At 37.9% G+C, this 16,653-nt stretch overlaps 1 protein-coding gene across 5 annotated transcripts in view; it reads left to right on the plus strand.

The window, feature by feature from the left end:
- Positions 1-16,653, plus strand: part of GFM2 (GTP dependent ribosome recycling factor mitochondrial 2) — a 54,920-nt gene that overhangs the window by 19,788 nt on the left and 18,479 nt on the right. For all 5 annotated transcript variants that reach the window (XR_013814948.1, XR_013814949.1, XR_013814950.1 and 2 more), the window contains exons 12-17: positions 1,722-1,870; positions 3,877-4,017; positions 4,101-4,200; positions 5,710-5,899; positions 7,493-7,569; positions 12,202-12,340. Coding sequence is in view for 1 of the 5 variants with exons in the window: in XM_079796405.1 (XP_079652531.1) it covers positions 1,722-1,870; positions 3,877-4,017; positions 4,101-4,200; positions 5,710-5,899; positions 7,493-7,569; positions 12,202-12,340 (796 nt within the window). In the remaining 4 variants the exon portion in view is untranslated. The remainder of the gene's footprint in view (positions 1-1,721; positions 1,871-3,876; positions 4,018-4,100; positions 4,201-5,709; positions 5,900-7,492; positions 7,570-12,201; positions 12,341-16,653) is intronic.

Raw genomic sequence — 16,653 nt, forward strand, 5'->3', positions numbered from 1 at the left:
TTTTTCCAACTTTTTAAAAAAATTTCTTTATTGATTAAGGTATCACATATTTGTCCTCTTCCCCCCATCCCCATCCCACACCCCTCCCCACACATGCCCCCACACCCCTGTTGTCCTTAACCGCTGGTCAGGCTCATATGCTTGCACACAAGTCCTTTGGTTGATCTCTCCCCTTTACCCCCACCCTCCCCTACCCTCCCTCTGAGGCCCGACAGTCTGATCCATGCCTCCTTGTTTCTGGGTCTGTTCTTGTTCATCAGTCTATGTTGTTCATTATTTCCCCTAGATGAGTGAGATCATGTGCTATTAGAAATACACTTATAAGAACCGAAAATGAGACAAGCAATAATGGTTATGGTGACAGGCAAATGAATCAGTCTGTAGTGAGTTTCTTTCTGGGCCAACAGTTCTTTTGAGACCCAATTTCAATGTCCAACAGTTCCTTATGTGTACATGTCAGCACTGACATTACAGTTCTGGATGGTGGATAAATGGTGGTAATGCAGGTCCGACTCTCTCTGGTTTGGTCCTGGGCAACCTGCAGTGATGCACAGCTGCTACCTGCTAGTATGGGAAGGCCACGCCAGCATCTTCCATCTCTGGACTGCTTCTCTTCTGTCTTCATGGCTGGAGTAGTCCTGTAGGTTCCTCTCTGTTGCTGGAATCCACATGGTCTCGGAGTTGTTTTCTGAAAATATACGAACATATTCTTGACCAAAAGTTAATAAAGGAATATTTTCTATAAATTTGACTTGGGATCCTATTTCATTTTTTGCCCAAATAATTTTCCTCTGGCTTGTTTTGACAACTTAAAACTTACTCTTTATTTTCCTTGATGAAACATAAGAGTTACCAAAAAAAGTGTTTTTAAGTGGTAATATGTATAATGGGATCCAAGATGAGCCCAGCAAATTCACTTAGTTATTTCCCCAAAAAATAATTAAAGAAAAACACAAGATCTGTAGGTTAATTTTGAGCCATTTGAAATTACTTGAGGTAGAAAAAAAAATATTTTTCTTTTGAATGAAATGCCATAACTTTGACAATATTTTATTGGTTAGTATTTGAGTGCTTAAGTGTGTTGCTTATTATGCCCTACAGTCACATAACATGACTTCTGTTTTCAAAGAGTTTACAGTCTAAAGTAGAACTGACCTACCATTTCTCTTACCAGTAGCTTGGAGGTAAACCCAAGCTTTTCGTGGTTTTTGAGGTCTTTCAAAAATTTCTTTCTACTTTGATTTCTCATTTTCTTTTGGATTTTGTTTAATATGGATCTATGTCATTTGAAGAAATTGTAACTCATATTTATATTTTTAATTCTTACCAGCTTATTAGATTATCAAGGTAAAAATAACAAATATATGAGCTCATCTATTCAATAAATATTTTTAAATACCTACTTTATTTTAAACACTTTTCTAGTTTCTGGGATTTAGCAGTGTTTTCATTGGACCTTACTGTAATTCTTATAAATTTTACATTTAATAGAAGGGGAGATGGACAATAAACTAATAAATATGTATCTAATATACCAGGTAGTAATTAATGTTATAAAGAAAAACAAAGAATAAGGCCATAAAGAATGATGGAAGTATGTTTTACGTGGTTGGTTAGGAAAGACATCTAATTCTGAGCTATTTTGGTTGAGACAAGTATAGTGCATATATGGGACCATCTTATGGTCACATAAAATGCTTATTTATACCTTTGCTTTCTAGCTACAGACTGCAATACACAGAGTCACACTTGCTCAGACAGCAGTACCTGTGCTTTGTGGAAGTGCCCTGAAAAACAAAGGGGTCCAGCCCTTGTTAGATGCTATTACTCTGTACCTGCCTTCACCTGAAGAGCGCAACTATGAATTCCTGTAAGTATGCACGTGCATAGACTAAAATGTTACAGCCTCCAGTCACCATTTTTTAATAACATTGGTGAAAAATGTCATTGTGAATCATATAATACAGTGCCATAGTAATTTTCACTTGGAAGGGACATCTGTTATCTCTTGTAACCTGCTGTGTTTACAGATGGAGCTAAGAATGTGGATTTATTGCTGTGTGAACATATGTTGGCCCTGACATCTTAGTTTTTTTAAAAAAAGGAACGTCTGATAAATATATTTATATCTATTCTAGCTTTCAAGATTTTTTATAAGCTCAAAATACTTTGTGGCTATAAAGAAAGGTCATTGTTTGACTCCTGTTGCCACTAGCAACTTTGAACTTACTATAAATCCTCTAAAATCTGAGTGTTGTGCAAAATGGCAGGTGAAACTGGACTTTAATACTTTTAACTGGGAAATTAACCACTTTTCATATCTCTCAATTGTAGAGGCATTACAATGAAGTGATTGTGAGCATGGACTGTGTTCTACCTGGATTTAAATTCTACCTCTTCCAATTTGCTTGAGCTCTTATCTGTGAAATGCAAAGAGTAGGGCCTATCTCAGAGGATTGTTACAAGAATCAAATGAGTTAATGTTTAAAAAGCACATGGAACAGTGCCTAGTTTAAGCTTTCTATCTAAGGATTTATTGAATAAAGTTAAAAACTGGAGGAATCAGATTGGAGAATTTCTGTAATAGAAATGTCTAACCTACTTTAAAGTAATGAAAATAGAGAGCTTTTCCTAAGAAAAATGTGCTTGTACACAAAATCCTATCAATGAATACCAATTTAAGGACATTATTCTGTAAGAATGTTGGCTTATAAACAAGTTCAAATTTGTAGTGTATATTTATATGGTTACTAGAGGCCTTGGTGCACGAAATTTGTGCACTGGGGGAGGGGAGGGTGTCCTCTCAGCCTGGCCTGCACCCTCTCCAATCTGGGACCTCTTGGGGGACATCCCTCTCACAATCCTGGACCACTGGCTCCTAATTGCTCACCTGCCTGGTCGCCCCTAACTGCCACTGCCCCCCGCCCCCCGCTGGCCTGATTGCCTCTCACTGCCTCTGTGTGCCGGCCTGGTTGCCCCTAACTGCCCCCCACTGCTGGCCAGGTCGCCCCCAACTGCCCCCTCCCTGATGGCCTGGTCACTCCTTACTGCCCCTCCCCTGCCGGCCTGGTTGCCCCCAACTGCCCCCCTCTGCTGGCCTGGTTGCCCCTAACTGCCCCCCCCACCAGCCTGGTCGCCCCTAACTGCCCCCCCCCCGCTGGCCTGGTCGCCCCTAATTGCCCCCCCCCCACTGGCCTAGTCACCCCTCACTGCCCCCCCTGCCAGCCTAATCACCCCCAACTGCTCCCCCCCCCCCACCGGCTTGGTTGCCTCTTACTGCCCGCCCCCTGCTGGCCTGGTCACCCCCAACTGCCCCCGCCTGCTGGCCTGGTCACCCCCAACTGCCGGCCCTGCTGGCCTGGTTGCCCCCAACTGCCCCCGACCCCCCCCCCCCTCCCCCCCCGCCTGCCTGGTCGCCCCATGCAGCCTGCTTGTTTTTTTCAGTTGTTTGGTCAATTTGCATATTACCTCTTTATTATATTGGGTATGACTGGAGAGAAAGTGGGTGGAGAGTGTAAAAACCGTAATTGGAAAGTACTTATTTATTTACCCTGTACAGGTTTTTTTTGAGAAAGTGCTGTGATGTTCCTAGGAATATCTTTTTGAGGAGGAAACTCTCGGTTATGCAATTATTTGCAAATTGAGGTAATATTTGAAAGAGACTCCATTGTTTTTAGTTTTGAGGAATTAATAATTCAGTGGAGGTAGTGGGCTACTGACATTGTTTAATCAGTCTGGGTAGCTAAACTAGAAGATATGAAGGCTCTTTGGAGGACGTCAAGATTAAGTTTGTGCAGTGATTATGATCTGATCTGGATAAATATATTGGAAGTGTATTTTAAAGGCTTTTTTGGAATGTCTCCTTACCTTTTATAGGCAGTGGTATAAGGGTGACTTATGTGCACTGGCATTTAAAGTTCTCCATGACAAGCAGCGGGGACCACTGGTGTTTATGCGCATTTACTCAGGCATGATAAAACCCCAGTTGGCCATCCATAATATTAATGGAAACTGCACGTAAGTAGAAGCTTAGATTATTTTCTGAAACTGTACTTGTTTCTTTAAAAATACTTCTACTAATATAAATCATGCTATTACAGGGAGAGAATAAGTCGTCTGCTTTTGCCATTTGCTGACCAACATGTAGAAATCCCTTCACTGACTGCTGGTAACATTGCTTTGACTGTTGGACTTAAACATGTAAGTGATGAAATGGTTTCTCTAGGAATTGGGTGGAGGGGGACTATGGGGGAAAAAGGGGGACATCTGTAATATTCTCAACAATAAAGATTTTTGAAGTAGGTATTTTACAATAGCAAAAACCCATAAATAATCTAAATGTCCATCAGTAGTAGTGGAATAATGAATATTGTGTAGCATAGTCATTAAATGATTGAATCCAAGTAAAATAATATACTATCCATGTATGCATACATACATTTTACGATTATATAAAACATTGTTATTGCCATTGGATTTTTTTTTTTATTTTGCTCACTGCACACAATTTTTTTTTTTAATATATATTTTATTGATTTTTTTACAGAGAGGAAGGGAGAGGGATAGAGAGCTAGAAACATCGATGAGAGAGAAACATCGATCAGCTGCCTCCTGCACACTCCCTACTGGGTATGTGCCTGCAACCAAGGTACATGCCCTTGACTGGAATCGAACCTGGGACCCTTGAGTCCACAGGCCGATGCTCTATCCACTGAGCCAAACCGGTTAGGGCACTGCACACAATTTCATCTAACCTTATAACAGATGAGGTATTAACTTAGGATATTTTGGCAATGAAGTCTCCATGAGGGCAAGGATTTTTGTCTCTTTCTCTATTCTTAGTCCTTAGACCAGTGAATTTAGGCACTCCATGACTTTTATAGGATGAAAATACGTGATGCTATCTGTATATGCTTTTGATGGGTTAAAACTAAGGACATTCCACTTTTATATGTATTAAATCAAGTACAGTTACTCATTAAACTTTGGTATATTTGGCATTTAGGATAAACATTGTTACTTTTAACATTTTAAACCCTTTATGAAATTGCAAGATTTAAAATCCTTTACAGAAAAATCCCATGGTCCGGAAATTGGACTTCTAGCATCACAGTGGCTTCTCTTTCTGTCTGAAGGCAGAACTCCTTGTATGTATTTGAGAGAGTTACAGAAATCTGAGCTAGTGTTCAGTAAGAATATCTTTACAGAGACAAAAACTGGCACAGAACTCCATAATAGGTAAGTTTTAAAAGTAAAATTACAGTTTTTAAAAATAACTGAAGTCTACAAGGAAGCTACTGTCACTTTTGCATGGTCAGGGTATGTTTAATTGCATACTTTAGTTAATAAAGGATTTTTTTAAAATAGTAATAATTTTTACTGGTGACAAAACACTGTAATGGACTTCTACCTCACTTGTCTTTATATGATTGAAAATTTAGGAAAGTACATTTGTCAAATGAATTTTGGATATGTATTGTGGGTGTGTTGTGTTATTGTTAGACTTATTACAGCAGTATTTTGGATAGAGTTCTTATACAGGTTAAATTAGATTTACCTGTGCAAAGTTATGAGCTTTAGGAATTTGTCTCTTAAGAACTGATGAAAAGAAAGTGTCACATTAAATTTTTTCTTATTTCATGAATCTTGGTGGAAGCTGAGTGCTTGCCTACAGCATGTTTTATTCCAAGGCATCTTCCTTGTTTGCAGACAGCCACTGGAGATACCATTGTTTCCTCCAAGTCCAGCGCAGTAGCTGCAGCTCGTCGAGCCGAAAGGGAGGGAGAAAAGAAGCAGAGACACAACAGTGAAGCAGAGAGACTTTTATTGGCGGGCGTGGAGATTCCAGAACCTGTTTTCTTCTGTACCATAGAACCCCCTTCGGTAGCTAAGCAGCCAGGTACAAATAGTCTTGGTGTATTAATTAATGCCCTGATGATTTAGATAAAATAGTTTAATTTTATCAGAATTTATTGGTAAGTATTTCTTGTGATTGGCCTCGCTTTTTATTTAAGATGTTTTGATTTTTACAAACTCCTTATATTTTTTCTTTTCTTATATCTTGGCCATTTTTTTTAATATCATATTCTTAGTCCTTAGTCTTGTTCTTGTAGTGCTACCTATGGGACTCTAAGTAATTGACCTCAGGACTGCCCTTCCAGTATATTAAATTAGTAGCCAATTCATGATCACAAGATGGCTGCCCTCACGTCATCACAAGATGGCCACCACAAGATGGCCGACAGGGGAGGGCAATTGGGGGCAACCAGGCTGACAGGGGAGGACGGTTGGGGCCACCAAGTTGGCAGGGGAGGGCAGTTGGGGGCAACCAGGCCTGCAGGGGAGGGCAGTTGGGGGTGACTAGGCCTTCAGGGGAGGGTAGTTGGGGTGAAATCAGGCCAGCAGGGGAGGGCAGTTGGGGGCGAAATCAGGCCAGAAGGAGAGGGCAGTTGGGGGTGATCGGGCCGGCAGGGGAGGGCAGTTGAGGGCCATCGGGCCTGCAGGGGAGGGCAATTGGGGGTGATCAGGCTGGCAGGGGAGCAGTTAGGTGTCAATCAGGCTGGCAGGGGAGCGGTTAGGGGGTGATCAGGCTGGCAGGCAAGCAAGTGGTTAGGAGTCAGAAGTCCCAGATTGTGAGAGGGATGTCTGACTGCCTGTTTAGGCCCGATCCCTGAATAGGCAGTCAGACATCCCCCAAGGGGTCCCAGATTGGAGAAGGTGCAGGCCGGGCTGAGGGACACACCCCCTCTGTGCACGAATTTCATGCACCGGGCCTCTAGTCTATAAAGAGGTTAGGATATATGTATCATTTAATATTTGTTTTAAAGTATCACTTTTGATAGTGTATTTAATGAAAATAGTATGTTCTTATTTCAACTCTTTGGCTGTGATTATCATAGAGTGATTACCTTACTACATCTTTATTCATTATGTAATTTAGCTTCCTTTTATCTACTTCTCATTATTGCCTATGTTTCTGAAGGTATTTTGCTTCTGAAGGTATTTTGTCAGCTCTTTGATTGATCTTTTAGAGTATAATCAGATGATGCTACTGTCCACTTAAACCCTTCAGTGGCTGGCTTCTTATTGCAAATCCAAACTCTTCACCATGGCCTCCAGCTGTCCACCCGTGTCACACTACACTGGCCTTCTTGTTGTTTTTCCAATAGCCAGTTATTCCTTGCATAGCCATTTCCTCCGTCTGGAAGTCTTTTTCTTCACCATTTTTTAATGTCACTTTTTTTTTTATGTCTTTACCCAAATCATCCTGGAGAGGCCTTCCCAGATCACCCAATCTCAAGTAACCTCCCATCTCTATCTTATCACCTTATTTTATTCTCTACAAAACATTTATGGCTGTTGGAAACTTTCTTTTTTCAAAATTTGTTTGTTTGTTCATCTATTTTCCTCACTATAATGTTTCCTCACTAGATATTTCATTATCTAAAAAATGAAATGTAAAGACAACCATGTTGTTTTTTTTATCCACCAGATTTGGATCATGCATTGAAATGCCTTCAGCGTGAAGATCCCAGTTTAAAAGTGAGGCTTGATCCTGATTCTGGACAGGTAGGCATATTGTTACTTAATCCCAGATATCTGTCAATAATGTAGCATGCGTGTTGAAGTATGTATATCTGAAACATTGATAGGTCTATGCCCCTGAAAAAGAAACTTTCTTTTTTGGTTCTCATTATAATAAACTTCTAATTATTATGTTGACTATCAACCTAAATAGACAAGTTTTCCTTAATTCCTTAAAATAATTATACCTCACTTATATAAACTACTCTGCAACATTTAGACCATCCAGAAGAGAGCCTTTTGTGAAATTTTCAAATGAGGTTCAACCCCAAGACAAAGCCTTGAATCTCTTATGCTAAGGCTGATAGAAGCAGCAAACTAAAGGGAGGGTATAAAGGGACTTTTAATGATAATGACACACATCAGATGGGTGAGAAGTGATATATTACAACCCAGCAATGTGGGAGGAAATAGAGTTCTAAAGTAGGTACAGAATTGGGCTGTATATGGAGAAGAACAGATGTTTATTCTGTATCTTTTTAGGCAGGCAAGGTAAAGTTTACGTAAGATTTTGGAAAACGTTGCTTAAAACGATAAAAAATGCCAATAGATATATTTTTAAAATATCAGATGACACACAAGTATACAGGTTAAAGAATTAGAGTTTTCCTGTTTCTCAATCCTGTTCTGCACAGGTAACCACTAAAAACTTGAATACCTGTATATCCTTTTACACTTTTTTAAACATCCATTGGTTTGTTGTGCTGTGTTATAAAGCATAGCATATTTTTTCTAAATACATATGTACATACACATAACAAGTAATTCTATTTGTATTATTCTTCAGCTTGCTTTTTTCCAAATAATTTACCTCTTTAACTTTACATTAAAGTATAACAGTCACGTACTGTCTTTTTTGTTGTTGTTCTTTACAATTGAAGTTTTATTATAGCAAAAGGATACAAATTAGAATCAACTAAAGGAAGAGATACAAAGTCTGGGACAGTTCTTTTTTTTTCTCCCTTACCTTAGCTATTAGCTTTTATTATTTATTTATTTATTTTAAGTCTTTATTGTTGAAAGTCCCCTTTTTCCCTCATTGACCTGTCCCAGCCTGCCCCCACCCTCTACCCCAGGCCTTCACCACCCTATTAACTGTGTCCATGGGTTATGTATATATGCATACAAGTTCATTGGTTGATCTCTTCCCACCCTCCCCTGCCTTCCCTCTGAAGTTTGATAGTCTGTTCGATGATTCTGTATCTCTGGATCTATTTTTTTTTCATCAGTTTATGTTGTTCATTAGATTCCACATATGAGTGAGGTCGTGTGATACTTACTTTTCTCTGACTGGCTTATTTCGCTTAGCATAATGTTCTCCAGGTCCATCCATGATGTTGCAAATGGTAAGAGTTCTTTCTTTTTAAGTATTCTATTGTGTAGATGTACCACAGTTTTTTGTTTTTTTTAAATATATTTTATTGATTTTTTACAGAGAGGAAGGGAGAGGGATAGAGAGTTAGAAACATCTATGAGAGAGAAACATCAACCAGCTGCCTCCTGCACACCCCCTACTGGGGATATGCCCACAACCAAGATACATGCCCTTGACCAGAATCGAACCTGGGACCCTTCAGTCCGCAGGCTGACGCTCTATCCACTGAGCCAAATCGGTTAGGGCATGTACCACAGTTTTTAATCCACTCATCTGCTGATGGGCTGTTTCTAAATCTTAGCTATTATAAATTGTGTTGCTATGAACATAGGAGTGCATGTATTCTTTCTGGTTGATGTTTCTGGTTTCTTAGGACATATTCCTAGAAGTGAGATCACTAGGTCAAATGGGAGTTCCATTTTTAATTTGTTTAGGAAACTCCATACTGTTTTCCACAGAGGCTGCACCAGTCTGCATTCCCACCAGCAGTGTATGAGAGGGTTCCCTTTTCTCCACATCCTCACCAACACTTGTCAAGTTTGTTGATTTGTTGATGATAGGCATTCCGACAGGTGGGAGGTGGTACCTCATTGTTTTGTTTTAATCCTCACCTGAGGATATTTTTTCCATTGATTTTTAGAGAGAGTGGAGGGAGAGGGAAAGACAGAGAGAAACACTGATGTGAGAGAGACACATTGATTGCTTGCCTCCCACATGCCCCCGACCAAGGCCGGGAGCCTGCAACCCAGGTATGTGTTCTTGACCGGAGTTGAACCCGGGACTCTTCAGTCTTCAGGCCGACGCTCTATCCACTAAACCAGACTGACTAGGGCCTCATTGTTGTTTTGAATTGCATCTCTCTATGAATAATGACTTGGAGCATTGTTCCTGAGGGCAACTGCCAGAGAGGAACATCATCAATTGGCTGCCTCCTGCTTGGCCCCTACTGGGGATTGAGCCCGCAACCTGGGCATGTGCCCTGATTTTTTGGCCTTCTGTATGTCCACTTTGGAGAAGTGTCTATTTAGGTTCTTTGCCCATTTTTAAATTGGATTGTTACCTTTCTTTTGTTAAGTTGTATGAGTTTCCTATAAATTTTGGAGATTAACCCCTTCTTGGATATATCATTGGCAAATATGTTCTCCCATGCAGTGGGCTTTCTTGTTATTTTGTTAATGGTTTCTTTTGTTGTGCAGAAGCTTTTTATTTTGATGTAGTCCCATTTGTTTATTTTCTCCTTAGTTTCCGTTGTCCTAGGAGACATATCGGTAAACATTGCTATGAGAGATGTCTGAGATTTTGCTGCCTATGGCTTCTTCTAAGATTTTTATGGCTTCACATCTTGCATTTAAGTCTTTTATCCATTTTGTTTATTTTTGTGTATGGTGTAAGTTGGTGTTCTAGTTTCATTTTTTTGCATGTATCTGTCCAATTTTCCCAACACCATTTATTGAAGAGACTGTCTTGACTCCATTGTATGCTCTTGCCTCCTTTGTCATATATTAATTGAGCATAATGGCTTAGATAGATTTCTGGGTTCTCTGTTCTGTTCATTGGTCTATGTGCCTGTTCTTGTGCCAGTACCAGGCTCTTTTGAGTACAGTGGCTTTGTAGTATAACTTGATATTTGATATTGTGATCCCTCCAACTTTGTTTTTCTTTCTCAAGATTGCTGCATCTATTCGGGATCTTTTTTGATTTCATATAAATTTTTGAAGAGTTTGTTCTAGGTTTGTGAAATATGTTGTTGGTATTTTAATAGGGATTGCATTGAATCTATATATTGCTTTGGGTAGTATGGACATTTTAATGGTGTTGATTCTACCAGTCCATTAACATGGTATAGTCTTCCACTTGTTTACATTTTCCTCTGTCTCTTTTTTCAACATGGGACAGTTCTAAATATGAAGGTTTCTTCATCCTCAGGGTTGTATTACCCTCCTGGCAAAGAGTGTTGCCAACCAGGAAGCCATACCTGCCTTTGGTGTCTAGTTTTTTTTTTGTTGTTTTTTTTTAAAATATGTTTTATTGATTTTTAGAGAGAGAAAGGGAAAGGGATAGAAAGATAGAAACATTGATGAAAGAGGAACATCATCAATTGGATGCTTCCTGCTTGGCCCCTACTGTGATTGAGTCCGTTGGCAACCCACACATGTGCCCTGATCAGGAATCAACCCAGCGACCTCTTGGTTCCTTGGTCGACACTCAACTGCTGAGCCATACCGGCCGGGCTGGTGTCTAGTTTTTATTGGGCTCAATCACATACTGCCTGTGTGTTGATCTTTAGCCTACAGCACCTCCTGTAGGTTTGGATTGATACCTTTACTCTCCAGGTTGAAACTGATATGGCTAGTCCAAAACCTGCATTATAAATCACATTGTTTGACTAGCTGGTGGACAGAGCCCCCAAACAAGAAAAGATACTTTGTCAGGCAGCACCTTGACCTAGAGATAATTACTCAGTCGCTGAGGGCAACGGCCAGATCTCTCTTTGGGTAAATTCTTCACTACAGAGATGGCAAATGAATAAAATGGAACAAATATGAACTTCTTGCCCTATATCTCATACACAAGGACCTTCTTTAGGAATAGCCATTGTTGCTTAAAAAAAAAAAAAGCATTTCTTGATTGGTTTTGATACAAATTTGGCTGTTCTAACAAGGGCCCAAAATAACATTGGTTCATAGAAAATAAAAGTCAGTTTCTCTGTCACATAAAGGCCAAAACTAGTCTGGAAGTTTGGACTGCCCAATAAGTTGTAAGGTGGCCAGGATGGTTGGGGATGTTTGGGAGAAAGGTTATTTCCCCCATTTATAAGATGTTGCCCTCATCCACTTTCAAGACAGTTTCCTACCTTTTCCTTAAGAGAATTTTTTCTTTCCTTAAAAGCACAGCCCAGAAGTTGCCAACATCAGTTACACTCAGATCCCATTGGCCAGAGCTTAGCTCTATAGTTGAGAAATGTAGGCCTCACTAGATGCCACTTGCTCAGCTGGTAAGTATCATGGAATAATAATATAATAGAAGAGAATGGCCTAGTAATTCACTTTTAATTAATAATTCCAATCAGAAAAGTTAAAAACAGTGTTTTGGTGTAGGAGCAAAAAAAAAAATTGCAAAAGAAACTCATTTTGTAATTAATGAAAAATAACATAGACTGATACACCTTTATATAGTATTTTGTGGTAAACATAATTTTTCCTTGATGTTTGTTTTTTTTTTTTTTTTTTTTCTTAACCAAGACTGTCTTATGTGGAATGGGGGAGTTACATATTGATATTATTCATGACCGAATCAAGAGGGAATATGGACTGGAAACCTATCTAGGGCCTCTTCAGGTGGCATACCGAGAGACTATCCTAAATTCAGTTCGTGCTACAGGTAAAAAGTAAAACATCTGCTGTTTTTGTTTATCTCTTTCTCTCCAAGATTTGTCTTCTGAATCTCTTGTTTAGTTGCAAGCAGGATTCACAGTCACTAGTATGACAGGTTTTATATGTGTGTTTTCTTGTTTTATTTTTTAGGATTTAAAAATTTTAAACAGCCCTATTCCATTATCACTCATTACATCTACTGGATGAGTGACTCATCAAGCAGATGTGATTCAGTGTCATGGAATAGAATGAGCCATGGAAGTAGGTGGCTCATCCTAGTCCTCACTTCCAGAATGAGTAGTTGGATCAGATGCATTCCAAAGAAAAGGGACAACTGTTTATATGAAGCTTTGTTTTTCATAAACCTAATGGTAACCACACACCCAAAACCTAAGACTGAAACACGTAGCTTAAAAAAGGAGGAAATAGAGGAGTGAAGTTGATGTGTTATTTTTACTTTATAAAGTGAGTGGAAAATAATTTTCACTATTTAATAAGTATAGTAATCCTATACTGATGAAAATACAGTTTTTATATTTCTGTCCAAAATGTAAGAATTCATGGATTCATAGTTTTAATTTGGTTTCCCTTAAGCAAAAGAACATGACATTATTGCTGTTTTTCCTAAGGAGAAAACATGGACAGGTTTGTTAAAAATATATACAGAAAAGATGTTTAATATACCAGGTGCTTTTAGCCACTCAGTGATTTCTACAAAGAGAAACTTTTCACAAAAACTTTAAAAACTAAACGAATAGAATAAAGGAGCAAATGACATATGTATTTCTGTTTTTGAACTTTATACCTGGAAAAACTAAAAATGCTGGGAAAATATAAATAACACTTTTAAAATTAATGTCTGAGCTGGTTAGGACTTAGTGGAAATTTCCAAGGTTGGAAGGAAGCAGGAACCTTGGAAAATAAACCAGCACCAACACCACTAGCTGTGAGGGCCACATCCTCGTGGAAATAATTAACAAGGAAAATCTTCTTTATACAAGAAAACTTGTCTAACTGGCTCTGGGGGCAAAATTTCTAAGAATGTGTAGCCATAGCTTCTGATAGGGTTTTCAGCCTAAATTTATAGTCAGAATGACCTGAAAACCTCCACACCAAGAAGAATTTAGTGTACAGTGCTGTCATGGATTGGCAATATTCCAGGAACCTGGTGACAACAAACAAAGGGCTTCTCTACATAAATGTATCTTCAGCCCATGCCTCAAAGAAAATCCCACAGAAAAACAGCTATGAAGTCGCAATTTTAAAAGTTTTAAAATCATAAAACCATGAGAAAAGGCACAATGAGCAAAAAGGCAATGGAAGCAACAAACATTAGTCAGACCAGCAAAGGCCTCTGAAATTGGAATTATCAGATGCAGAATATAAAATAAGTGTATTTATTGTTTTTTGAAAAAAATAAAAGTGAAAGGAAAGTATTGATAAGGAACAAGACACTATAAAAAATAAGCATGCAATGGAACATCATCTTGTGTAAGAAGGAAAGGAAGTGCTCAAAAAATGATGAGGGCATTCATAAGGACACAGGAACCAACTTGTAGAGGCTCCATTGGCCAAATCTGGATTAATTTGAATACCAGAATAATTAAATACAGTAATTACAGACCACTGAGGAAAAGTAGGAATTTAGGAATCTCTAATCATAATAAACAAATACATGGGAAAGAAGAGAGGGTTCTTCCTTATACTGGAATGCCAAGTGCTGTTAGTTGTCAAGGAGGCAGGAAAATAGTCATTTTGCAACTATTACAAATGCTTAATGTTGGGTACATTGTTGAGTTAGCATATTTGCATTGTTTTAAAATACCTACCCACGGATTGCTTATTAGTTACAAGGTTAAAAAAAAAAAAAGTAGATGCTGCACAATCAGACCACACCTTGACTGGATGATCAAATTACTAGTGATAATGAAGGGCAGATTGACATTGTGTACATCCAGAAAATAGAAAACCATACTGTTCATAGACAAGGAGGCTGAATATCATGATGCTATCAATTCTACCCAAAGAAGTATATCAGACATTAATAGTTATTATAAAGCCATAGTCTTTATGATACTAATCAAGCTATAAACCGACCAGTAGGACAAATCAGAAATCCTAGAAACAGACTCATACATAATGTGGAAATTGGGTTTATGTCAGAGTGATATTGCAGCTCAGTGGGAAAGGAGGGGCTGACTATTCAGTAATGCCCTGAGATAATTATCCATATGGAAAAGGATTTAATTAGATTCCTACTTCATACCATACACAAGTCAATTCCAAATGAGTGTAAAAACCTAAATATGAAAGAAGAGTTGCAAAATATCCCTCAGAGCACAAAATATAAAGGAAATAAGTGCTAATATATACCAAAATAAAAAACCATAAACTTTATTATAGGCAAACCTTCAAATTTTGGGAAGAAAATGTAGGGGAATAACTTTACTAACCAGGATAGGGTTGGACTTATATAATTCCGAACATTGAATGGTGAAATAAAGGTTACTAAGTTTGATGTTATTAAAATTAATAATTTGTTTATTAGAATAGATGATAAAGCAAAAAGATATACCGAAAGCTAAGGGAAGATATTTGTATCATATAAACTAATTAAAGATTAGTTTCCAAAATGTATAAAGAATTTCTAAAGATCAGAAAAACCTGACAACTAAGTAGAAAAATGAGCAAAAAATATTGAACAGATATTTCACAAAAGATGATACCCAAAAGGCCCATGAACTTATTCAATAAAAGATTCTCAATCTCAGTAATGATTAGGATCATGCAAGAATATGAGACACCATTTTATATCAACAAAATTGGCAGGAATTAAAATCTGACAATGCAAAGTGGTGAGATGTTGTGCTTTGGAAACTCTTATAAAAACTTCTGATGGGAGTCTAAATTATATAACCACCATGCAAACAATATGGCAACCTTCTTGTGAGTTGACCATGTTCATACCATACTATTCAGCAATTCTGCTCCTAGGTATATATCCTAGAGAAATGCTTATACATGTGCATGGAAAGACATATAAAAATCTTCACAATAGCACTGTAATAATATTTTTTAAAAAGTAAGTGAAAAAAAAATAGCCCAAATATTTGTGGATAGAAGAATAGATAAATAAATGGTACCATGGCCAGACAGTAGAATATTATATAGCAATGAAAAATAATGGGCTCTATCAATATATATCAGCCTGTGTGACCCACTAATGTGAAGCCAAAAAAGCAAGTTGCAGAATACATAACAAATAAACTAACAAGTTCAGAATGAAGCAGAAATAAATTATATTGTTTAGGGATATATACATATGTGATATACTCTAAAAAAATCATAGTAGTGATTAAATATGATGTCATGATAGTGTTTGCCTCAGAAGGTTTTTAGGTTACTGGTAATGCTCTCTTTCTTTATTAATTATAGGTTTCTTGAATGTTCATTTTATTTTCAGCTTATGCACATATTTGTAAGTATAAAATAATTCACAATATAAAAGTTAGCTTAGAAAGGAATTATGGCCCTAGCTGATTTGGCTCAGTGGATAGAGCGTTGGCCTGCGGACCAAAGGTTCCCAGGTTCGGTTCCAGTCAAGGACCCATACTTCGGTTGCAGGCTCCTCCCCGGCCCGGGCCGGGGCTCGTGTAGGAGGTAACCAATCATGTGCTTCTCTCAGATTAATATTTCTCTCTTTATCTCTCTTTCACTCTCTCTAAAAATAAATGGGAAAATACCCTCAGGTGAGGATTTAAAAAACAAAAGGAATTATGAAGAGGAATTGTAAACTATAATTATTTGTTTTGAATTTGGATCATGAATCACTGCATTACATAGTCACTCACATAAATATAAAAAAAATACTGCAGACTGGTGACAGCTATTGGTTGTTAGCTAATGAGATACTATTTTCAGTATCTCTGAAATTTTCAGTTTTACAAAAAGACATTTCACTAGTTTAGGGGGGAAGCATAAACTTTAAGTACATATAATATTACTAGAAGAATATATGAAATTTAACAGTGTGTATGTTTTATCAGGGTTAATGTCCTTTTAATTTTCATTAGATGACTTTTTGCACTCTAAATGTTTACTTTTAAATAAAACTTTTATAATTAGAGTTTCAGTCACATAAGAAATGTTTCAAAAAGTTTGAGTATAATCTGCATATCAAAATTTGTGTGATCATCTGCCTCAGAGCATCTTAACAGTATTAATTGGTGACTCAGAGCAGATTTATAGTATTGATAAACGTGGAAGCAGGTATTTTTTTGGTAGAATTACTTACTTTGACATTTTCATACTGCATTTAGT

The sequence above is a fragment of the Cnephaeus nilssonii genome, assembly GCF_951640355.1.
Source record: "Cnephaeus nilssonii genome assembly, chromosome: 2".
NCBI classification, from domain to species: Eukaryota; Metazoa; Chordata; class Mammalia; order Chiroptera; family Vespertilionidae; genus Cnephaeus; species Cnephaeus nilssonii.